We start from the raw sequence: 25079 nt of genomic DNA, 5'->3' as shown, positions 1-25079 counted from the left end.
CGATCTAATTGCCTGCTGCTTCCCTCTCTCCCTCTCTCTCTCTGCCACTTTCTCTTTCAACTCTTTTTTCTTGTTTGTTTTTTGCTTTTCGTTTTAGGTTTGGGTCGGATTTAGGGTGTTTGAGAAACGATCTCACTATGCTGCTGGCCTTGGATTATTATCCTCCCGCCTCAAGCTCGGTAGTGCTGGCTCACAGACCTGCCCACAACGTCTCGCAGGTATTTGCCCTTCTAAGGCACCCTCTGCTCAAGGACACCAGAAGCCCAGATGTGACCTCCACGGAACTGGCTGCAGGGCCCTCCCACGTCCCAACCCACACCTTCCCAGACTCCTTACTGTCCCAGGTGGACTGGGTTCTGCCCGCACCCAGCCCGCACCCAGCCCGCAGCACCCTACCTGAAGCAGCGGCCGCCTCCTCCTCTGGGCTCGCGCCGCACCCCCGGGCTCACAGCGCTCGGGCCGCTCAGGACCCGGCGGAGTCCCGGGGGGCTGCGGGCCGCAGGGGGGCGCGGGTTCGAGCGCCTCGCAGCACACCAGGCTCACGGTGCAGCCCATCCGGCCCGGCGCCCGGCGGGCCCGGGGCGGGGACGCGGACTACCCGCGAGCTGGCTGGCCCGCCCCCAGCCCCAGCGACCTCTCGGGCCCAGGGCGTCTGCGACGTGGGGGAAGGAGGGCGACGCCCCCGGCCCGCCCCGTCGGAGTCCGCCTCCGCCTCCACCGCGGCTCTGCCAGGCAGTGGGAGTGCGGGGGCCCTGCGAGGGGCGGCGACACGGATGCAGGAGGCAGAGACGGTGGGGAGGGGACCCGAAGGCGCGGGAACGCGGGAGGGGCGGCAGCGGGGTCCCTGGGACGGGCTGAGCTTAGGAGCGCGAGAAAGAGGGGCCAGCGAGCGACTGAGACACTGACACCAGAGAAGGGATCTGTGGGGGACAGAGATGGCGACAGGGAGGACGGGTGTCGCTGGGATCGAGTTCTGCACCGGGGGAAAAGGGCGGGACGTGGAGCAGAGAACAGCAGGCTTGGGGATCGCCCTGTGCCCTGCTTACAGGTGGTTCCTCTACCTTGTCAAAGTAGTTCTAGGAATCTCCAACCCTCGGTTCCCAGTTACCAGGACCAGCACCCACCCAGACCAGTCTACCCTAGAAAAACTATGACCCCAGCCAGCATCAGGAAGCTGAGCGAGGTCAACGAAGGGAGGCCACCCTACAAGAGCAGCCCACCTGGAGCTTGACTTCCGTCCCCGGGAAGTGGGTACCAGCGCTGGGAGGAAGGCACCCCAGCACTGACGAGGATCGAGCAGCTGGCTGGGGTAGAGGAGGGGGGGAAGATACTTGGTAGTCGTTTGTCCTCTCTCCACCTGTGACACCTGCAGGCCAGTGATAGGAACCAACCGGAGAGAAACGAGCCCGCTAGCGCCTGGGTCAGCCTCTTTCCGCCATCTTCTGGCAACTAGACAGAAAGACAGGAGCAGGTGCCCGGGGAAAGAGGCCTCTATGGGGTTTGTGTTTGACCACCAACTGGCCCTAGGCCAGATCAGCTTAAGGGAGCCACCCATTCTGCCTCAGTGCCCTTGCTCTTTCTCTACTACTTCTCCCTGGCCAGGGTTGGTCCAGCCCTCTCCAGGCTGGGCCTGAGTCACTCCCCAGGCAGGAAGGGCTGTGCGGAACCCACAGTCACAAGGGACACACTCGGGCTGCAGAACCCTGCTGCCCACACCCCAACCAGGTAGGCTTTCCCAGGTGAGCAGGGGGAGCCCCTGGGTTTGGGAATGGGATAGAGAGTCCTGAAGGTCTGTAGAGAACTTATGTCTAGTCCTTGGTCTACAGATGAGGAAACCGGGGCCTGAGTGAAGTGTTGGAAGACACACGGTGAGTGAGTAACCAGTCCAGGGTGGTCCTGCGTCCTCTGACTCCCAGGCCTGGGCCCCATATACTGCTATTCTTTCCTTTCTTGTCTTTTCTCCTTTCCTTCCCCATGATCCACTGCCACAGGGCTGCTACCCGCCCCCCTCCCCCCCCCCACACACACACACAAACTCCATTCCTGCAGCCTAGAAGGCTGGACACCTGGGCTTTTGTCCTTGGCCTGACTTGGATGCCAGGATCTCAGCCTAAGCTCATCAATCCTTCAAGGGCAACAGCATCCCTCGCTGGGTGCCAGGACCAGTTGGAGACAGAATGGTGGGGGTAAACCCAAGCACCCTACTCCTCACACTCACCATTGAGTTCAGTCCCAACTCTGTACCCCTACTTCTGCCTGCTCTCCCCAGGGAACACACATTTTCCACTCAGCTGGGGCCCTGGAAAGGATTAATGTAGGTCTCAAGGCGATGACACTCTGCTGAAGCTCAGGGGCTATCCAGGGGGAGAGGAGGTAACAGCTCCCCCAGCCGGGTGTCCACAGGGCACAGGCATTCTGCTCATACCAAGTAAACAGATCTGAGTTCAGCTTGTAGCTTTGTGGTACGGGGCTGAGATTTGTCCTCTCTATGCCTAGTCATCTTCTGTGACAGTACACTCGGGAGGCTACCAAGGGAACTGAATGAGATAAAAGATGTCAGCAATGATCAGTGTGACCGGCACCAGGGATGACCCAATAAGTGGGAGCCACATTCACATCTTTATACATCAGCCTTCAAGAAGTAACTCTAATCCCTTGCAGTGTACTCAGTAAACTATTAAAACAAATTTTAAAGGAAAAAAAGGAAGGAAAGAAGAGTTGTTTTTCATCCCACCATTTAACTCACTGTGTGAACCCGGTGTGTTCTCATTCTTTCTCAACTCCAGACTCTCATCCCATCTCTACAGAAGGAAAGTGGGCAGCTGAACCCAGAGGATCACAGGGAATCACATCACTTCCAAGCCTCCATGGCAGAGGAGGGGGCCATCCTCAAGATCACCAGGAATCTGAAAGGTGAGTACGTCCTGTGAGACTTTTCTGGGGGTGAGCTGCGGTCTGGAGAGCATCGCCCTTGCAGGCTGGGCTCTCTGATGCCTGCTGTCTACCATTCCTCCTTGCAGATGCTGTCTCTGCCATCCTCCAAGGATATGGGGACGGGCAGGGGCCCGTGACAGACACCAGCGCTGAGCTACATAGACTCTGTGGCTGTCTGGAGTTGCTGCTGCAGGTGGGAATGTCCACCTTCCTTCTCTTCCCCTCCCCTAGTCTTTGGCTTTGAATATTCAGGAGAGCTTTCCCAGATATATACCTGGCACTGTCCCCTTGCTCAGTGAGCAAGTCTTTCATGACATAAACTGCCTCCTAGAAGCTAGGACTGGCCTTCGTTCTCTCTTCATTTCTACTTCCTGAGAGCCTTGATTACTGCCCCACACACACACATAAACGTAATTATCCTTCCTCCTCCTCTGACGTCATCTTTTGACAGTGAACTGCACTCTTTCGACCCTGTCTCAACCCCCATAGCACATCAGGATTGCACCTGTCTAGGGGTCTTTATCTTTACATTCTCTCTGTCTGGAATGCTATTCCCTAGATACTTGTATGACGTCCGTTCACATGACCCTCAGGTCTGAAGGCTTCCTCAAGCTAAAATTTCAACACCTCCCTCTCTCTCTCTCTCTCTCTCTCTCTCTCTCTCTCTCTCTCTCTCTCACACACACACACACACACACACACACACACACACACACACTTCCTATTCTCTTTCTTTTTTCCCCCTCCACAGCCACCATCACTATCTAACACACTGTATGCTTTAAGAACTTAACTTATTCATCCTCCGACTTCCCTACCAAGATGTGAGCTGTATGAGGTCGGCTTGTTCATTGTCCACAGGCCTTAGAATGGGGTCCGCACATAGTAAAGTACTCAGTGTTTGTGAATGAATGAGTGTAAACACATACTCAGAGAGAGCAAATATCTTGTCTCCATCCTAAGGGCAGAGCCAGATCTCTCCCTAAAAGGGGCCTGTCTGTAGACAGGAGTCCTTTCTTCTTCTCAGTTGCCTTCCCAGCATGCCAGGATGCTAGGTAGGTTCCAGAAGGAACCACTGGCACACATTCCTTTTCATCATCTCGATCCTAGTTTGACCAGAAGGAGCAGAGGAGCTTCCTGGGGACTCGGAAAGATTACTGGGATTTCCTCTTCACTGCCCTGCGACGGCAGCGGGGACACACGGAGCAGACCAGATTCGTATGCTCGCAGGACAAGGTAACAGGAGCAGGAGATGGGGAAGGGATGGACTTTGGAAGCACACTACCGCTCTGGTACCAGCCCCGGACAAAGAATGGCTCGAGGCGGGCGTACAGCCCTTCCCTGGGTCCCCTGTCGCTCACTCACACCTGCTCCACTAACAGAAGAATTCTCACCCACTCCTCACCTCTCATTGGACCTGGCCTCACCTCCAGCCACACAGTCCTCCTCCAACCTTGGCCCAGCTCCCCATCCTGATTTGGCCCTCTCTTTGGTCCTCCCCACACCCTGCAGCTGAAGACCTCTCTAGGAAAGGGCCGCGCCTTTATCCGACTCTGCCTCGCCCACGGACAGCTGGCCGAGTCCGTGCAGCTGTGCCTCCTGAGCCCAGATCTCACTCGGTAAGACTGCCAAGCCATCATCCCATGTAGGACACTTGAGCCCACTCCCCTCCTTCACTCCTAAATGGATGACTGACCATTAGGGATAAGGGAACGAGCGTCAGAAAAGAGGAAGGACTTAAGGGTCCTCAGTTCGGCTTGGGCCTCTGCCCTCCAAGGCTGAGCTCAGCCACACCTGCCCGGGAAGGTCCCCTGTGGTGTGCCGATTCTCAGAGGTCGAGTGGCCACCTCCAAATGTGCTTGTCCTTCTTCGCCCAGGGAATGGTATGGCCCCCGGAGCCCTCTGTTGTGCCCTGAGCTCCAGGAAGACATTTTGGACTCTCTCTATGCCCTCAATGGAGTTGCCTTCAACCTGGACCTGCAGCGGCCAGACCTGGATGAAGCCTGGCCCATGTTCTCAGAGTGAGTGGGCTCTCAGCCTCCGACCCAAGCCGTTCTTTCTTCCCTTTAAAAGTGTTTTTTGAAGCCGGGTGGTGGTGGCGCACACCTTTAATCCCAGCACTCGGGAGGCAGAGGCAGGTGGATCTTGGTGAGTTCGAGGCCAACCTAGGCTACAGAGTGAGTTAAGGCTACAGAGTGAGTTCCAGGAAAGGCGCAAAGCTATACAGAGAAACCCTGTCTTGAAAAAACAAAAAACAAAACAAAACAAAACAAAACAAAAAAAAAAACAGAAGTGTTTTTTGAGATTCTAAGTATATTGTTCCCCCCATCCTTTTTCTCCCTCCAAAGCTTCCCATATACTCTTCCTTGCTCTCCTTCAAATTCATGAGCTCCTTTTTCATTAATTGTTGTGAGATACACACACACACACACACACACACACACACACACACTCAACCACTCAGTCTGTATAATGTTATTTGTGTGTATGTTTTCAGGGCTAACCATTTGGTGTATTGGATAGCCAATCAGTGGGCTCTTCCCTGAGGAAGACTTGTTTCTCCTGCTCTCAGCATTCCTTAGGAGTTCTTTTTGCAGGGTTGAGTCCTCGTGAACTTTTCCTCATTTGTGTTAGCATGTCTATGGCTATTGTCCTTGTTCGGCTCATGTTTGGGCAGTCATGTTGGTGAGACTTTCTAGGTGTAGATTCTGACATTCCTAGAAGACACAGCCTCGCAGTCAACTCCCTGACTCTCTGGCTCACCTTTCAACCCCCACTTCTGCGATGATCCCTTACATGTAGCTGTATTGTATGTGTGTCGGTTGGGACTAGGCTCCACAACCCTTCATTTCGATGGGTTGTTGTTTTCTGTAATGATCTGTTGCAAAGAGACGTTTCTTTGATGAGGGTTGAGGACTACCCTGGTCTGTGGGTATGAGGACAAATATTTAGAATGTAGCCAGGGGTTCTGCGGGTTTAGTGAAGTAGTGGTTGTAGCTTCTTCTCCAAGATCTATGACTTCACTACCCTTGAGTAGTAGGCGAGGTTTCCAGTGCCAGGCATGATTTACCCTCTTGTTGGGTATGTCTTCATTCCAATTAGAGAGCTGTTGGTTACGACCAAGGTATGTGTAGCACTACTACATACACCCTTAGGGTTATCACGACACGTTGGTTATTGTGGTACGTAGGGGCCATATCTGGGTACAAATGGTGGTTGCCCCCCCTTTGAAGCCTGCTTCTCTCCCCTTCTTGATCCTTGTCCCCACTCTTAGCCTTCTCTTTCCTCAGTATCATCTCAGGCTAGGCCATGCTGCTAAAGGCTAATTGGCCAGGGTGGAAAGTGAGAAGGGTGGACAGGTGATAGGATGCTAGGATGCAGTGGATGTATAGATGGAACATGGGATGGCTGGCTAGATGGGGAAAGAATGGTAAGATGCAGTGGATGTATAGATGGAACATGGGATGGCTGGCTAGATGGGGAAAGGGAACCACTCAGGGGGAAGGTGGAAATGGGAAGGGTAGTAGTCTGAATGAGTGGCTCTGAAGCCAGGCAGCCTCCACTAGAGGACCAAGCCAACTAAAGACCCCAGATGTTCTGCCTCTTGGTTTCAGGTCCCGCTGCTCCAATCCCAGACAGACCCAGGAAAGAAGACCCAGAAAACCCAAAGGTTACCCAAAGGAGGTGTGTCTGCCTACCTTCACCCTGACTTGCTTCTTGATCATCGATCTCCTGGCACTCCCAAGTTGAGCAGGGCCTCCTGTGGGTGTGCAGAACGCTAACCAGAACAGAGGTGGAAGCTGTGTGTGAAGCAAGGGATAGGAGGGCAGGGAGAGCGAGCGGTCTTGTTCTTGAGGAGGTGGAATAAGGAGAACAAGGGAGCTCTGGTGCCACCTGTAGGAGCCATTGGGACTCTCAGGAGAGGGCAATGGGGTGGCTGGAGGCTTGCAGCAAACAGACCAGCAAGTCTACTTCTACTGAAACCTCTGGGCTGGATGTTCAAATTGGCCTATGTCAGTTAGGGGAGTAACTCAAGAGCCTGGTTTCCCAAGTCACAGCCCGGTGCTGCCCCTTTCTAACCTCAGCTAAAGGTCCTCAGGTGAGTTCCTGTCCTAGGGGAGTCGTGAGGATGGCTTGAGACAATCTCCATGGAGCTCAGCACAAGGCTCCTGGCTCCTGCTCTAGTCTCTTGTGGCAGCTTGAGGTTGTCACCATTCCACAAGCTTCCAGATACCAGATGTGGCCCTGTGAAGGACTCAGTCTCAGACCTTGAAAGAGTTCGAGATTTGTTCATGGAGACAGATCAGGAACACATTGCAATCCATGCTAAGTGTGCAGTCAGCCTCCCACATCTGTGGGTTCTGCATCTGTAGATTCAACCAACCGCACATACAAAATATTTAGAAAAAGTGATTGCATTGGTTCTGAACATTGTGGATTCTTTCACCCTCAGTGTTCCCCAAACAAGGCAATATAATGACTACTTACAGTATTGACACTGTGTGGGGTATTAAAGTCATCTAAAAAGGACTTCAGCATATTGGAGAATGTGCATTGGTTATTGACAAGTCCCGCACCATGTTAAAGAAGAGTCTCGAGTATCCAGGCATTTGAGCACCATCTTGAGGTCCTGGAGCCAACTCCCCTGATATCAAGGATGACTGGAGGGTACAGATATGGCCAAGGGAAAAAATAGAAGCAGAGAGAAGGCTCCCCTGCCCCTGCTATGCTGAGGATCGAATCCAGGGTCACGCGTACTAGATAAGTGGTCTACCACTGAGCTACATCCTCACCAGGGAAGACTTCTTGAGAGTAGTCACTTGTCTGTTTAAGATTCTGTCGCCATTTTATAAACCAGGAATTCTTGTTCCCCTTTTAGAGATGAGAATGTAGAGACACAAAATCAAGCACAGGAGAAAAGGTGAAAGGAGAAGGTGGAGGAGGAATTCGGGGGGGTGGGGGTGGGGGGCACAACATCAACCCAGGCCCAGGGAGATGTCACTGACTGGAGGCAGGAAGGGGAGGAGCTGAGACACCTGCTGTTCTTAGCTCAGATTTGTGGGTCTTGTGGGGGTGATGCCTGAGATTATCTCGGCTCTGGTGACTTTCCCAATAGGAGGCCTAGGAGTCCAATAAGAAGCAAACCATGTTGGCCCAGGGCTATCTCCCAGATCAATGACCAGATGCTGAGATGAGACTTCTCTACAGGTGAGCTGCTCCAGAGGGGAGCAGCTACAGGGACCAGACGCCCGTGGAACCAGCTCTCTGCAAGATGCACCCAGAGAAGACCGCCTACCTGGCCTCCCTACCCCCTTGCAGCATGGCCATCTTCCCACCTTTTTAGAAAAGAAGAAAGGGGATCCCCGGAGCCTCAGCTGTCCCCAGAGCATTTGGGGAACAGAAGGGGAGGGATTTGAGCTAGACCAGAAGGAGGGAGGCCCAAAGAATAGGAGATCCCTGGAGAATTCAGCAGCCAGCAGCCAGCAACAGAGGGAGGGGGCTAAGGAGGCTCAAAGGGAGGTGACAGGAGAGGAAGATGAAGGCAAAGGAAGCCTGTCAGTGACAGAAGGTCAGAGAACAACAGAGGGGACCCAGGAAAAGGCAGCAGATGGGGACCATGACCAAGGGCTGCTGACCCCCAGCCTTCAAGGAAGGGTAAATGACACAGCGTTAGGGAACAGGCAGGGGTGGGATCAGCCTAGTGTTCTAGGGCAGCCCTGGGCCCTGCAAAGCCCGGGAGTAAAGAAAGGCTCCCCCACAGAGAAGCCACAAGAGTGGACAAGAGTGACCAGTGTCAGCAGGCTGGAGGATCAAGCGGAAACGCCCGTGCAGGAGGTGGCCAAGGTACCTGTCTATTGCTTCCTCTCTACTGGCTTGCAGCTAAAGGGGCTACAGTGATAGGCTGAGGCCATTCCAGACCACAGATCAGTATAAGGGGTTGTTTGTTTGTGAACAGATCTTCTGTAACTCAAGCTGGCCTCGAATTTGCTATATAGCTAGGCTGTCCTTGAATTCCTGATCCTCTTGCCTCTGACCCCCAAATGCTGGGAATATAGGTATGTGCCATCACACAGAGCTCTGCAAATCAATTTTGCCTTGCCTTCTCAGAGTCACTATCTGGGGAGACTCTTTGAAAGTCACACATTCTTCAGCTCATAGGGTGTCCCTTCCCATGATTGCTTTGTATGAGGCCTACTTCAGTTATCAGTACTTCCTGCCTAGCCATGCCAACATTTGAGTTAGGGACCACATCTCAGCAAGTCTTTTGGGTCACAAAGTTCAGGCTCCCTTACCAGGGCAGAGATCTCCCAGTGTCTAAGCTCTTTTGCTATACTAACCACCCCCACCCCCCGCCCCAGGACTAGTCACATTTTGACTTGCTTTTCCCAGAACTTCTCCCCAAAGATAGCTCCCAAGATGTCCCCCAGCCTCCTTCCTAGCCAGGGTCTTCCAGGTCCAAGAACTTGGCAATTTTTGGAAAAGAAGTGGTAACCCCAGACTCACCCAAGCATGGCTAAAGCCTCACAGGGAAGTTCATCGGCTGAGCCCCAGTCTGGGTTGTTGTCTTCCAACTCTTCCTTGCCCATCTTTTCCCTAGGACCCCACATATGGGCTCCGGCTGGCAAAGGAACAGGCCCAGCGCCAGGAGCAGCTGCTGCGGGCACAGGAAGAAGAGATGCAGGCGCTCCAGGAGCAGCTCATCAGGTAACCTTGGCAACACCCGCAGGGCTGGGACTCCAGGACTCCTGGGTATCTCAGTGTATCGGGCCCTGTGCTGGGCACAACTCCAGGATACTGAGGCCAGTGCCATCGTGGGCATCAATCCTGATCCTGTGACACTCACAGTGCCTCTGCTCCCCGCCTCCCTGAAAACCTCAGGAGACAGCCCTGCTCCCTGACCCTGGGATCCTCCTGCACTTGACCTCCTGCCTCTTCGGGGTGCAGCTCCGCCTTTTTAATCTGCTCTGACGCCACCATGCCTCCAAAGCCATCTCCTACACACAGCATTTAAAGCCAGGATTCCACTCTGTAGCCCAGGCTGTCCTGGAACTTAGGGCAATTCTCCTGCCTCAGCCTCCTGGGTGCTGGGATTACAGGCATAAACGGCTATGCCTGGCCTTGTTCCTCTTTTTTTGTTGTTGTTATTCCCTGTTATGCAACCTTTCACCCCTTTTCAGCCTCCCCGTAACCCCGACAATGGCTGTTATTCACCCAGAACTTACATAATTTACCCAGTGTCAGCTTGTTAGCTGACAGAACCTGAGCGCCAAGCCCTGCCGTGGTTGACTCCACAGCCGTGGGCTTTCTTGCCGTTCTGTGTAGTTATGTAGTCAGTTCCAGCAGCTCAGACTGACCTCCACTCTGCAATGCTTTGTCTCAGTCTCTCGGTGCTCAGGTGGCAGTCCTGTGCCCCCGTGCCTGGCTCCTGCAGCCAATTTTGTTTTGCACTACAGCTCAAGTTGCCCTGAAACTTGTTGTGTAGCTGAGGATGGCTTTGAGCTTCTGATCCTCCTGACATGGACCTCTGTGCCCAGTTTATGTGGTACTAAGGATGAAACTTAAGGTTTAGTGCCTGCTAGGCAAGCACTCTACCAACCCAGCCACCTCCTCAGTCTAGTTTTTTGTTTTGTTTTTGTTTTTGTTTTTTGAGACAGGGTTTCTCTGTGTAGCTTTGGAGCCTGTCCTGGAACTTGCTTTATAGACCAGGCTGGCCTCGAACTCAGAGAGATCCACTGCTTCTGCCTCCCAAATGCTGGGATTAAAGGCGTGCGCCACCACCGCCTGGCACTGTTTTTTGTGTGTTTTGTTTTTTTTAACACAGTCCTCTATATCAGCAGGAGTTTGGTTCCAGGACCGCAGGTGAAACTAAAACCCATGGCTATTCAAGTGCTTTGCATAAACATAGTGTAGGGTCTGCATAGCACCAGACACCCTCCCCTGGGCTGTCCTCCCTAACTTGATCTGAATGCTGTGAAAATAGTCATACCACTACATTGTATAAGGAACCATGAGATGAAGAAAAAAAATAACCCTGGGACACGCTCAAGACACATAGTTTAGGTTTTTTTATTTGTTTGCTCCCCCGCCCCGCGGCAACATTTTTTGTTCAAACCAGAGACACAGACACAGAGAGCTGACTATATTCCACTCTCCCTGTCTCTCTCTACCAGGTAGCTCCATGTTCCCTTCTTTGCCTTGATCTCAAGGCCCCAAAGGCATTATCTGTCATAACCCTTCCTGTTTCAAAAGCCTACTCCATGCAAAAATCTTCCTGAGTCTCCCTTTGGTCTTCATAGGCCCGGGGTCTGCACGCTGCCTCTGTCTCTAGAGGACACCATGACACCTTCTCCAAGCAAGGTCAGGGAACAGCCCACCCTTACCAGAGGCTGAGTGTCTATGACTCATACTGAATCACCGGGAAGTTTTCTGTCTGTCTGTTGAACAGCTGGGGCAGACGTGGGAGCCCAGACTCCAACCCAAAGCCCCTTGGACTCCATTCACTACCCGAGCTGCTAGGACCAGCAAATACTCCTGTGATTCAGATCCTAAGTGAAAGTGGGGGGTCTTGGCCATGCAAGAGCCTCTGTGACTTCAAGAAAAGATGGTGGGAGCAGCTAAGAGGCTCCAGAGAGATGTCCCAGCATCAAACTTCTTCCTGCATCCGAGGGCACTCCCTCACAGACCCTGTCACCCTGCCACCTGTCACTTGGTCATTCCTAAACACTTTGGGCACCCATTCTAAACCCAAAATATTCTTGTAGGCAAAACACAAAATCCCTGCCTTCGTGTTACTCACAGTAAGTAGGAATCTGCAAGTGAAATACAGAGCAGTGGGGTTGGGGTGGGTTTGTTACTCTTATTTGTTTATTTTAATGCATAGATGTGAGGGATGAGTGCACATGATTGTGATTGTGGGTGTGCATGTGCCATGTGCCATGGCATACATGTGGGGGGTCAGAAAACAACTGAGTCAGTTCTCTCCTTCACCGTGTGGGTCCCAGGGACTGAACTCAGGATGTCAGTCTTGGCAGCAAGTGTCTTTACCTGCAAGGCTATCTCCCCGGCCCCTGAAGTACAGTTCTAAGGAGAAAAAATAGGGAAGGAGAATGAGAAGTGACCACCGTGATGTTTTCAAGAGGGTGGCACAGCCGCTGAAGGCCTCTCAGAAGCGCTGATGTCTGCACGCAGACATGAAGGAAGGAAGGAGCCAGCCTTTGGGACACCAGCTAGAAAGAGGTTCCAGGCAGGGGGCAGAGCAGAAACAAAGGTCCTGAGGTAGGAAATTGCACAGCAGGTTAAGGAGAATCATGGGAGCCATTCTGGCCCCAGTCAGGTTGGGGGTCGGGGGAGAGGTCTGGTGGACAACGGGGCCAGCTTAGAGAGAGCCTGGGAAGTCATCAAAATAACTTTGGCTTTAAATCGAAGTAAGGGGGAGCCATTATAGAGTCCAAGCAGAGGAAGGATATGGTCTGATTGTTTCTTTTTTTTTTTAATATGTAAAAAATGCTTTATAAATTCTTAAGCAATTCAGAAGTTTCTTAGTGTCGTGGCAGAGTTGTGCCACCATCAGCACCGGCAATTCGCCAGCACTGGCGTTACTCCCTGTAGAACACCTGTGCCCCAAGCCGGGCGGCGGTGGCGCACGCCTTTAATCCCAGCACTGGGGAGGCAGAGGCAGGCGGATCTCTGTGAGTTCAAGGCCAGCCTGGTCTACAAAGCAAGTTCCAGGACAGGCACCAAAACTACACAGAGAAACCCTGTCTCAGGAAAAAAAAAAAAACACACTCACACACACACACCAAAGAAAAGAATGCCTGTGCCTGTTAGCAGTCATTCTCCAACTTACTTTCAGTTCATAGATTTGGCTAGTCCAGGCTGACCCTATGGAACAAGACTAGAGGGTCCTTTCCTCATCCCACTGGGGCCAAAATGGCCTCCATCATGTTCCTGGATCCTGCTATACCCAGCCCCACCTCAGGGCCTTCCATCTTGCTCCTCTTCAGTGTGTTCTGCCTTTCCTCTTTATGCAAACACCGGAAGCTCCCAGGAGGCCTTCTTTCCAGAGGAGGGCTCCTTGGTAAACAGGTGTCTTAGTTGGGGTTTCTATTGCTGTGACAAAACACCATGACCAAAAGCAACTTGGGGAGGAAAGGGATTTTTTTTTCAGCTTACAGTTCCACAGAACAGTGCGTTACTAAGGGAAGTCAGAGAGGAACTGGAGACAGGAGCTGATGCAGAGGCCATGGAGGCCTCTCACTTATCTGCTTACTCACTCTGGGTTTGTTCAGCCTACTTTCTTATACCATCCAGGACCACCTATTCAGGGGCGGCCCCACCCACAGTGATCTGGGCCCTCCCACATCTATTATCAATCAAGAAAATGCCCCTACAAACGTGCCTGAAGGCCAGTCTTATGGAGGCATTTTCTCAATTAAGATTTCTTCTTCCCATATGAGCCTAGCTTGGGTCGAGCTGACTTTAAAAACTAGCCAGCACAGCAGGAGGAGAGCAGAAGTATTTAGCCTGGGCCAGTGACAGAGGGGGTGCAGCTGCTGATTTGTGGGTAAATTTTGAAGCAGGGCTTCCTGAGAGACTGGCTGGGGATCTCAGAGAAAGAGCTGAGAACAACTATTCTCGGAGGTGGGGAAGGTTGGGATAGATGGGCTTGTGTGGAAAGCTCAGAGCAGAGCTTGGAACCTGTAAAGCCTGGGACATTGGTCAGACTTCCAAGTGAGGGTTGTTGGGCAAGAAGTCAGGTGCTGGAGAGGTGGCCTGAGAGACAGCAGTGAGTCATGTCAGGCGGCAGATGGAGTCGCAACTCCAAGCCTAGAATGCCAAGCATTGAGCCCACCAGCGGGCAAAGGGACCAGGGCATCCAGCCAGTGACAGGGGTTCGCCACCAGCCCTCCAAGTTCTATGGGCACGTTCTCTCTACTTGTATTTGCTGTACCTATGTGATCATGCGTGGGTAGGGGACAGGTGTCCTACAGTAATCAAAACCCAGGAAGTCCATCCTAAAAGACAGAGAGACTTGACAGGAAGCCATTTGCTCTGCCATGCCTATTGCCCACTCAGCACTGGTGACCAGGGTCTCAGGTGAAAGTGTGGAGAAGACTAAAGAATTCAGAGCTGGACAGGCCCATGCCCAGACTTCTGGTCCTCTTACCACACTGTGTGACCCGAGGCAAGAATGATACCCTGTCTTGAGACTCTACTTTTCTGTCTTGTAAAATGAGGCATAGACTGCCCATCTGATGACGTTGTGAAAATTGAATGAAGCAAGGCTGTGGCTCCTCAGCTCAATGCCTGGCATATACTAGGGACTCAAGACCCCTTTGTTCCTCCCACATCCACTCCCGTCATTGAAATATTCAGTGGCTTCCTCTGGGGCCCGGCTGACCTCCCTGCATCTCTTGCCCGCTTCCTGGGGCTCCCTGCCCGGTAGCCTCCTTTCAGTCACCCAGGCAGACAGACCACTTCCGCCTCGCCGACTGGCAAGGCTGACTTCAATGCTATATAGTCTCAGCTGACTCCCCCAGCCCCTTCTCTAGTCTCCATCTCGGCCTCTGGTGGGCTCTGTCACAGAACTTGGCTTAATTACCGGAAGTCCCACAGGAGCCATGGCTGCGGCCCTCTTACTGGCACCTGAAATAACCACCAGCACACAGCAGGGGCCTGGGTAGTTTTCCCTCCCACCCACCCAACACACATACCCCATGGTGGTCACATAAAGCAGGAGAACTAGATGAGGAAAATGTTGAGTGGCGCCCTCTACAGGAGCTTGGTGGAAGTCAGCAACTAGGAAGAGTCCAGACAAGACCTGCTGCGTTCATGGGCCTTTTGGAAGTTCGGTTCTTGGTGAGATTTGAAAGTGCACCCAGCTTTCGGTCTTGGGGCCTGCTAAACCGGCCATACTTTAAAAGTCAATAGTTCAAGGACTGGGGGTATAGCTCAATTGGCAGAGTGCCTGGTGGCAAGCACAAGGCCCTGGGTTTGATTCCTGAACTCACTAGCATCCACCCACCGCTGGCTGGTACACACTCTCCCAGCTAGGTCATGGAGTGAGAAGCTTGGGCTGTTTTATTTCCAATTCAGTAAGCTTCTTGGAACCTTCTAGAAAACCACTAACAACAACAAGAAAAGGCAAGAATAGCGCTGTGGCCGTTCCAAACCCAACGCGGAGACAGAAATGTAGGAGAGCCATATTTTTCCTATTGGTTTTTTAAATTGAAAAGACAATATGACCATACCTTCTAAAAATACTTTAAAGCAAGATAATCACCCCAAAGGCAGGAAGGTGGGAAGGAAATGATCAGTAGCGCCCTCTACAGGAACACTCAGGGTTAGGCCCTGTTACTGTTTGTCTACAGTCGCTGAATCTGTCATAGGTGCTCAGTTTGGTATGTGGTATGCACGTTTATTGGGGTGTGTGTGTGTGTGTGTGTGTGTGTGTGTGCACTGCAGAATGGTGGTGGGTGTTGGTAGTGTGTGCAATATGTAGTACATGTGGAGTATAATGTATGTGTGTTAGGTGCCTCTGTACGTTTGTGTATGTAGACACTGTACCTATCTGTAGACTGGCTTTTCTCCAGGGACTCCCATCACAGGTTCTGAGCCTTTCTCCTAAAACTGAGTCTCCTGTTCCCAGGTGTCAGGCAGAAAGAGCCCATTTGCAAGTGATGCTGGAGCAGACGCAGCAGGAAGCTGAGAGGAGGGACGCCATGTATGAGAAGGAGCTGGAAGGGCAGAGGGACCTGGTCCGGGCCATGAAAAGGAGGGTGTTGGAACTGATTCAGTAAGAATGGGGCTGGGAGCTGGGGTAGAAAGGAGGAGTGGTAAGGACTGTGGAAGACCACACCACTAGCAACTCTCAGGTTCTAGACCTTTCATATGCGGACCTGTTTCCTTCTGTTAGTGACCTCAAACTATCACTAATTACATGTCGCATGCTACAGAGGAGGAAACTGAGGGTCAGTTCTGGCTTAGCCACTAAAGGCAGACAGCGTATAAACCACAGAGTTCTCTGACAATAATGATGCTCTCACCTCAAGAGCTGCCCTCTGTCTTCCGTCATGGTTGGAAGAGATCCCATCCCTTCTAGCTCACGAGTTTAAAAGGGACTCAAAGGAGAGAGAAATGTAGAATACCACGACATGGCCACATGCCTGCACCTACCTGCCTACTGGACTTCCTTAGGCCTATGGGCCTGTGGGTCGAGCCTGAGGCAGCTGTTCTAGATGCCAGAGCTGAGCTCACCAGGCTTTATTTCAAGCCTCCAAGCCCACTGAGATGGGGGAGACATGTAAAGCACACTCGCCCTTCGGTCGGGTAGGGAGATACCAGACACACGTGTGCACGGACATGGACGCTCACACATATGTGCACTCCTTTCATGGAGCTCAGGAGACCCAATGCCACTGGTTTCAGGTTCCATGCAAATGAGCAGGTTGCTGGACTCATCCAGAACTAAATTCTTGTGCGTAAAACTTACACATTAACAATGAAAAGAGAACAGGGTCAGCTTGGAGGAAGCTAGCAAATAATTTAAGGGGGGGCAGATAAAGGCACTTGCCGCTCAAGCCTAATGACCTGAAGTAGAGCCCCAGAGCCCGTGGTGGAAGGAGAGAACCAACTCCTGAAAGCTGTCCTCTGACCACACGTGTGTGCACACACTCAGCCCTGTCGTGCTAGCGCTGGGGAGGTGGAGGCAGCAGGTTTGTGTGTTCTAGAGCAGCCTGGGCTATAGTGAGACAAAACAAAACATTATGATTGTTGGTTTGTTTAATTCACCAAAAGGATCAGAAAATAAAGATAAGCCGGGCGGTGGTGACGCACACCATTGACCCCAGCACTCGGGAGGCGGAGGCAGGCAGATCTCTGTGAGTTCGAGGCCAGCCTGGTCTACAGAGTTCCAGGACAGCCAGGGCTGTTACACAAAGAAACCCTGTCTCAAAAAACAAAACGAACAAACTAACTAACATAATTAATATTAATTAACTAATTAATTGATTAAAAGCAGGCTCCCAGAAAACAGGATAAAAGCGGGTGTAAGTAACAAGAGAAATGGAGGCATAGAAATCAGTGGGAAGGGGGAGGGTGGGAAGACGGTTCAGGGGGTAAATGCTTGCCATGTAATCATGAGGACCAGAGTTAAGATCCCTAGCATTGACGCTAAAAGCCGGGAGTAGCATGCCTATAAACAGTGTTAGGGGGATGAACACGAGAGGATCCCTGGGGCTTCCCGGCCAGCTGATCCAGCCAAATGGCTGAGCTCTGGGTTCAGTGAGAGACGCTGTCTCAAAAAAGAAAGTGGAGAGTCATTGAGGAAGACGCCCAGTGTCAACCTCTGGCCTTCACATGCATGCACATGAACGTATGTACACCCACCTGTACACACACACACACACTAGGAGTCCTAATACCCTCTCCAACTGGCAGAGGTTTCCAAAAAGAAGAAACTAAAATTAAGCAGGTTATCAAATAAGTTATTCCAAAGGTTAAAAAATGTGCATTTTCAGGCTCTGCTGGACTGCCGTCTTTAGAGCTCACTGAATGCTCAGCACAGTAAACGAAAGGGGAAAACTGCCATTCGTACCTAGATACGCCATTGTGAAGTTTCAGAAAAGCAAAGAGCAATATTATTTTCAAGTTATCTGGAGGAACTCACAAAGCACAGAAGGATAGGGGGACTCACCCTGTGTCAGCGTCTATGATGTAATCATTCTCAAGTTCTCAGAAAAGCCCACTCTTGAAGTAGAATTCCGTGTCCAGATAAACCGTAAGTTGAATGACTAAGGTGATGGCCACAGGCCATTAATCAGACAGGTCTCAGAAAATTCAACTCCCACACAGCCTTTCTTAAGAAGCTTGTTGAGGATGTACTCCAGAAAAAAAAAAAGAAGTAAGCCAAGAAAGGAGAAGATGTAAGCCGGGCGGTGGTGGCGCACGCCTTTAGTCCCAGCACTTGAGAGGCAGAGGCACGCGAATCTCTGTGAGTTCGAGGCCAGCCTGGACTACAGAGTGAGTCCCAGGAAAGGCGCAAAGAAAACTACACAGAGAAACCCTGTCTCGAAAAACCAAAAAAAAAAAAAAAAAAAAAAAAAAAAAAAAAAAAAAAAAAAAAAAAAAAAAGAAAAAGAAAAAAGAAAAGAAAGAAAGAAAGGAGAAGATGTAATTCAGGGACCACAGTTCCACCTAGGAGAAAGAAAAGGGAATCGCCAAGGTGGCACACGAGTGGAAGAATCAGAATACCTGCTGTGGTGAAGGATTCGGGGGAAGTCTGGCACAGTGGTGCATGCCTGAATTACCAGTACAGGGAAAATTGAGGGAGGAAAATCACACGCTTAAGGCCAGCCTGGGCTACATAGAAACAACCTGTCAAGAACAATAGTGATGGCAGTGGTAGTAGTGATAATAATAATAATAATAATAATAATAATAATAATAATAATAATGAGAGGGAAAATAGTAAGTTAAAGGCAGGTCATGCAGTGAGTCCAGAAAGACACTCGGAGGGCTGGAGAGATTGCTCAGTGGTTAAGAGCACTGGCTGCTCATCTAGAAGACCCAGGTTTGACTCCCAGCACCCAAAAGGCAGTCTGTAACTCCTGTCCCAGAAGATTAGCCACCTTCTTCTGCCCTCCTTGGGCCCTGCATACATGTGTGCACAGACATAGAACACCCATACACATAAAATAATAATAAAACTAAAAATAAAATTAAAAGGAAGACAATTAGGAACTTCCAGAAAGGCCAGGAGTGTGGCTCACACCTATAGCTCTAGTATTCGGGAGACTGAAGCAGGAGGATTGCCACTGGTTGAAAGGCAGATCCGGTCAGAGATCCTGCCTCCCAGCCTTTCAAGAGAGGAATAATAGGGCTGGCAAGATGGCTCGGCAGGAAAAGGTACTGGCTGCCAAGTTCAAATCCTGGGACCTACATGGTGGGAGGAGAGAACCAAGTCCAGAGAGTCCTCTGATCTCTTTGTGTACATGGTAGTATCTATGTGTACACACACACACACACAAACACACACACACACACACACACACACACACACACACACAGCACAATAAATAAATCAATATGATTTTAAAAACACAAATTATTTAGGACACATATATATTATCTAATAACATAAATACTACTCATTTGTCTTATTCATTTTGTCTGGTGTTTGTGCTGCTGGGGATTGAATCCAGTATTGGTGCTAGGCACCAAGGCCAGCCTGGTCTACAGAGTGAGTTCTAGGATAACCAGGGCTACACAGAGAAACCCTGTCTCAAAAAACATTGGAATGATGAAACAGAATGTGGAACCTGGGGAGATGGCCGGTCGGAAAAGTGCTTGCCACAAAAGCATGAGGACCCAAGTTGAGAGTCCCTAGCACCCAGTGTTAAATCTAGGCATGGCGGTGTGCACCTGTACCCTCAGCTCTGGGGAAGGCATACGCAGGAAATCCCCAGAGCTCATTAGCCAGCCATTGTAGCCCTGTCAGTGAACTCCAGGTTCAGTGAGAAACCTTGTTTCAAAAAAGGGTGGAGGGCGACTTCTGGCCTTCACACACATGCATGTGCACATACATAGACATGTGTACCTATCCACCACAGATGAAAACACACACACACACACACACACACACACACGCTCACTCACATGCACAAAATGGAATGTGAATGTAATATTAAATAATAGAAAAGACTGAACTAGCATGTTCTGTAAAGATGAGCCTGTCCCACATTTGTGCTTTGCGATAGGATGGTTACTAAGCACGTGAGGAAGTTGCAAACTTAAGATACTGAACTGGTACAAGTGAAGTTTTTCTCTTTGATTTATATGAAAGTGAACTCATGGCTGGTGGCTTCCACAGCTGGTTGCTTTAGCAGATGACAAGTGGGGGGGGGTGGCTGAAGGGAAGGGAGGCTGGCGGAATGGAAGTCACAAGGTATTGCTCGTGGTTGACAGAAGGAGAATATAGGATTATATCCTGTGCATTGACAGGAGTAACTGACAGAGGAACCCAAACTAGGAACCTGACCGCACTGGGAGGAAAGAGAAGTTGGTGGGGACGGTAACAAATAAGATGAGTCCTCCACGATCCAGCGAAGGAACTCCATAGAGAACATTTTCTATCAAAGGAAGTCTCTGAGCCTGTTACTCAAATACGGAAGGACCACCAAGGAGAAACCGTTGCGGAGGAGTGTTTACCTTGGTGAATACCAAGGAGAAACGGTTTACCACTGGAAAAGGAAGGAGTAGGAGGATGACCGGGCTTTTTATATAAACCCTTCTGCACAGTTTGATTTCTGCTTAAACACTTTGTATTTATTACTGTGTGTTTGCGTGTACATGCATGGTAGCGGGGCACATGTGTCAGAGGACAACTTTGTGTAGTCCATCCTCTCCTTTCTACTTTTATGAGGACTCCAGCAATCAGACCGAGGCTGCTGGACTTACGCAGCAAGTACTTTTTACCGGCTGAGCCATCACACAAGCCCCTATTTAATTTTTTAATATTTATTCATGTATATGAGTGTTTTGTCTGCATGTGTGCATACAAACAATAACACACACACACACACACACACACACACACACACACACACGTGCACACACCACTGAAGAGGGCTCGGGAGCTAGGTCAGTCAGTGAAGTGCTTACCATGCAAACGTAAGGACTAGAATTCAGTCCCCTAAACCCATATAATCAACCTCCGTGCTCAGGAAGCAAAGACAGCCAGATCTACTGGACTCTACTTGGCAAGCTTCAGGCCAATGGGAGAGGCCATCTCCTCCACCACCACCTCCCCTTCTCCCTCTTCCCTTCTCTCTGTCTCCCCCTCCGCCCCATCCGTCCATCAGCGAGAAGGACCACCAGTGGCAGAGGCTCCAGCAGCTGTCGGCTGCGGCCCCCGGACACTGCGTGGGCTGCAACAAGGTCTTCAGGCGTCTGTCCCGGCGGTATCCTTGCAGGTAATGGGGAAGGCCCAGGGCCTGGGACCATCCGCAGACCCTGGTCTGCCCAGGGAAGGAAGGACCAAGGGAAGGGACATGCCTGGATGCCTGGTTTTGTTTGATTTGTTTGGGTGTTAAGAACTTTCTTTTTTAACATTTATTTCAGTGTGTGTGTGTGTGTGTGTGTGTGTGTGTGTGTGTGTGTGTGTTTGCATGCACACATGTGCCTCAGCAGCACATGTGTGGAAGTCAGAGAACAGCTCGAAGAAGTTGGTCCTCTCCTACCATGTGGGTTCCAGAGATCCAACTCAGGTCATCCCGTTCAGTAGCAAGTGCCTTTACCCACCGAGCCATCTCATCAGCCGTGGTTTAGTTGGTTATTTTGAGACAGGGTCTCATGATGTACCCCAGGCTGGCCTGTAACTCATTATGTGACCCAGGAGGAACTCAAACTTATGATCTTCCTGACTCAATCACTCCTGCACAATGACATTACAGACGTTCACCGTCGTGCTGGGGCAATGGGAAATGGGTGTTTATAAAGAGTCACTTGAGCCTGTCCACATGGGTCACCCCATCTGGCTACTGCTGCTAAGCAGACTCCTGAAAGGGAACAGTGGGCAGGGCCACAAAGGAGGGAAGGTCCTAGAAGATGAGGCCAGTAACCTCCCAGAATGCCTTGCTGGGCTTCTGTCTAGGGAGAGGGTCCCTGCATCTCTGTGCAAGAAGAACGCCCACCCCCTCCACTGACTTCATGGGAAGGATGAGCAGGAGGAGGAGACCAACCATCAGGAGATAGATGCTCTGGAGTCAGATATCAACACAGCCTGTGGGAAAAGGGAAGCATCCTGAGCTAGCCAAAGGCTGCCCTGGCAGACCAGGAGGACCGGCAGGTGCTCCCCTAGAAGCCAGCCCAGGCTTCCCTGTCTCTGCTCCCCAGGCTCTGCGGAAGCTTTGTTTGCCATGCCTGCTCCGTAGACTATAAGAAGAGAGAACAGCGCTGCCCGGCCTGTGCCCAGCGGGAGGAAATCCAGGTCACCTGACCAAGATCGCAAGAGGAGCCTAAGATCTCCCCCCACCTCCCTGCCCCCCGCAGCTCCCTCCCTCCCTCCCTGAAGTCTGACCACTCTTTTCTTCTGGAAGCTGGAGAGCTGAGGCACCAGCACTGATTGTGAGGGGTAAAGGGAACAGCTGGCAGGCTGAAAAGAAGCCTAGCCCCTGTGGAAGGGGCTGAGTGGAACATGCCTCAGCTCTAGAAGCTTTGTGTCCGATGTGAGGAAGGCAGGCTATGAACTCTCTGTAAAGTCCCTTGAGGCACGATGAGTTCGTGACCATGAATAAGAACAGCCCAGGGCCCAGCTGTTTCCTAGCTGCGCTCCTCTCCCCCACCACCGGCAGGAAGTGAACCCAAATACACAGGGCTCTTCAGTCTTCCTTTCCAGTCTACTTCAGGGATCATTGGTTTGTTTCATTTCTCACAGATTTACTGGGGTGCTATTGACGTATAATAAACACTGCATAAATTTGATGAGTTTTTACTTTAATATACATCTGTGAGGCCATCTCCATACACAGGCATCAGCTCCAAAACTGCCTCACCCTCCCTCAACGCCTGCCTTCTCCGTGCCGAGGCAACCACCGACCCTGCCTCACATCACCAGGAAGCCCATGCCCTTTCTAGAAATTTGCAGAAATGAAATTGCACAGTTCATGTTTCATGGCTGCCTCCACTCGGCATAATTGGTTTGAGATTTGTGTCAAGTGTTGCATGTACCTCTAGTTCTTTCCTACAAAGTGTGTGTGTGTGTGTGTGTGTGTGTGTGTGTGTGTGTGTGTGTGTGTGTAATGCATGCAGCATTCATGATTCATGTGGAGGCCAGAGGACAGCTTGTTGGAGATGTCTTTTCCCTCCTGTCACGTGGGTCCCAAAAATTAAACTTACATCATCAGGTTTAGCAGGAAGTGTCTTTACTCTCTGAACCATACCGCCAGCCTTGGTGGTTCTTTTCTATTATCCCACTGTCAGAATTTATTGACACATCTACCTGTTGCTTCAGATTTGAGTGGTTTCCAGTGGGCAGTTATTACCTGGAGGCTCCTGTGAGCTTCGTGCACAGTCATTGGTAGATCCACACCTTTATTTCTCCTAGCAGAATACCCAGGGATGAGATACCTGGCACCTGAGGCATGTAGAGGTGAAATGCACCTGGAGGCGCTCAGGTCGTAGTAAGTTTAACTTTCAAAAAGCTGATAAACTAACAGTCGTCTCTCTCGGTATCTTCAGGGAATTGGCTTTAAGAATTCCTTGCAGGGTGGTGGCGCACGCCTTTAATTCCAGGGCTCAGGAGGCAGAGCCAGGTGAATCTCTGTGAGTTCGAGGCCAGCCTGTCTTGAAAAACAAAACAAAACAAACAAATAAAAAAAAAACAGAATCCCTTGCAGGTATCAAAATCTCTGCAGGTAGCAATCTCCCAGACACTCAAGTCCCATATATATATATATATATATATATATATATATATATATATATATATATATATATATATATATATATATGAATATGAAATCTCCAATGCACAGCATCACACATACTTTAAACCAATTCCAGATTACTTACCGAAAGTGCCTAAGATGGTATAAATGCTAATGTAAACAGTGTTCTACTGTGATGTGTAGGAAACGATGACAAGAAAAAGTCTGAACATCTCCAGTATAGACATAATTTTTCAAATATATGTTCAACCTGCAGTCAGTTGAATCTGTAAATGCAGAAACTATGAACGCAGACCCTACGGGGAGGGGGAGGGGGAGGGGGAGGGGGAGGGGGGAGGTGTCCTGTATATTCCCAAGAAGTTTGTATTGTCCTATCCCACCAGCTACATGTGAGAATCCCAACTGCTCTCCAGGGCATCTGGGTTTGGTGGGCAGAAGAGGTATAGATATGGGGCTGTCTGTCCTTCCCTTTCAATTGTTATGGTGACTTGATGGCTTCCACACTGTGAGTACCCGGAAGGAGGGGCTCAGTCCTGGTGACTCAGCATTGGCACTCACTTAGTTGGACGCTATGATAAAGACAGTAGATGAGTTGATCTTGAGTAACAGCGTTGTCCCCGGAAGTCTCCGAGAAAGCTTATGCAAACTGTGTTGTTCATTCACTAGGTACTAATTGTGGTACTTCTGAGAAACCTATTACAGAAGAAATGCGGACTCACTCTCTAACGAGGCAAGTAGCTGCCCTCCCCAGCTGCTAGAGAACACTACGAACTCTAGACTGGCATCCACACTGTCCCGATCCCCTCTGCCGGAGCCTCTGCAATGCTTGGGCAATGCTGTGGCTCTGACCAGAACCTGGAGACAGCCTCTGAGGGGCTTGGCTGCCTAGCATTGCAGCCTGTTGCCTTTGTGTGGAGTAAGAGTTTAGCAACCGGAGCTTCTGCCCCGGTGCTCTGGGAAGTACGTGCCCTCAGTACGTGTCCTCAGCAAACGCAGTCACAAAGGGATGGACGGAGGAGGCGCCCCCCAAACAACGGAGGTACTAGAATCATCCTCAAAGAGTGCTGTCCTTTCTGGGGATTGGCCGGACGCATGTAGTTTTATCAGAGCAGAGTCTTTAACCTCTTGGCAGGAATTCCAGCATGGATTTTGGCCTTCCTCGTAAGCAGATGGAAGTTGGAGTAACGGTAGAAGCCGGTTTTTAAGAGAACGGGAGACTATCTAGAAAAGAACTCTCTAGGAAGGATTCGAAGGCAAGGAATGGGGAGGGAGATTGAGCCTGAGCTCCCTTGTTTGGGCAAAGGGAGAACAATGCTGAGTTCCGGCCTCCAGGTCAGCACCGTTTCTGAACAGCCCACCCATCTCTTCAGCAAACGAGATGAGGAGAAACTAGAACGTTTTCCTGGACTTTGGGGACCCCTCAAAGGAGAGTTCCACAGTGGTCACAACAGACCACCCCGAGAGCCTGGCCTTGCAAGGATGGCAGTCCTCCAGCACTGGCTTTAAGGACCCTGCCCAGCCACACCCACAGGGGCACACGGGAGACACCTCCAGGGAGTCCTCCCAGATAGCTGAGCTGCCCTCTACAGGGGCCAGAGCCACAGTGTCTGAGCTGACGAGGGCAGCATTGCCACTTCTGATGGGACGTCATTTGTGCTGCCAGGCTGGAGAGGCTCTGAGAGGTTTGGATCACATCGC

The 25079-nt window shown here is 50.9% G+C and overlaps 1 protein-coding gene across 1 annotated transcript; it reads left to right on the top strand.

Annotated features, from left to right (window-relative positions):
* Positions 1-137: 137 nt before the first annotated feature.
* Positions 138-22077, top strand: Rufy4 (RUN and FYVE domain containing 4). Its single transcript, XM_059278115.1, has 12 exons — positions 138-791; positions 2787-2913; positions 3021-3127; positions 4045-4170; positions 4447-4553; positions 4812-4955; positions 6549-6618; positions 8143-8778; positions 9533-9639; positions 15584-15730; positions 20796-20906; positions 21829-22077. Exons 1-12 carry the CDS (start codon positions 138-140, stop codon positions 21929-21931), a joined length of 2439 nt encoding a protein of 812 aa, XP_059134098.1. The 3' UTR covers positions 21932-22077.
* The last annotated feature ends 3002 nt before the right edge of the window (positions 22078-25079 follow it).

Source organism: Peromyscus eremicus, chromosome 13, assembly GCF_949786415.1.
Source record: "Peromyscus eremicus chromosome 13, PerEre_H2_v1, whole genome shotgun sequence".
NCBI lineage: Eukaryota > Metazoa > Chordata > Mammalia > Rodentia > Cricetidae > Peromyscus > Peromyscus eremicus.
Note: the sequence above shows the minus strand (reverse complement) of the source record. Positions and strands in the feature narration are given on the sequence as shown.

Bases quoted from the DNA above. Each gene is read 5' to 3' on its own strand.
- Rufy4 (XM_059278115.1), top strand. From the start codon at position 138: ATGCTGCTGGCCTTGGATTATTATCCTCCCGCCTCAAGCTCGGTAGTG. The intron at 792-2,786 runs GTGGGGAGGGGA...TCTCAACTCCAG, and splicing joins GGATGCAGGAGGCAGAGACG to ACTCTCATCCCATCTCTACA. The intron at 2,914-3,020 runs GTGAGTACGTCC...TCCTCCTTGCAG, and splicing joins GATCACCAGGAATCTGAAAG to ATGCTGTCTCTGCCATCCTC.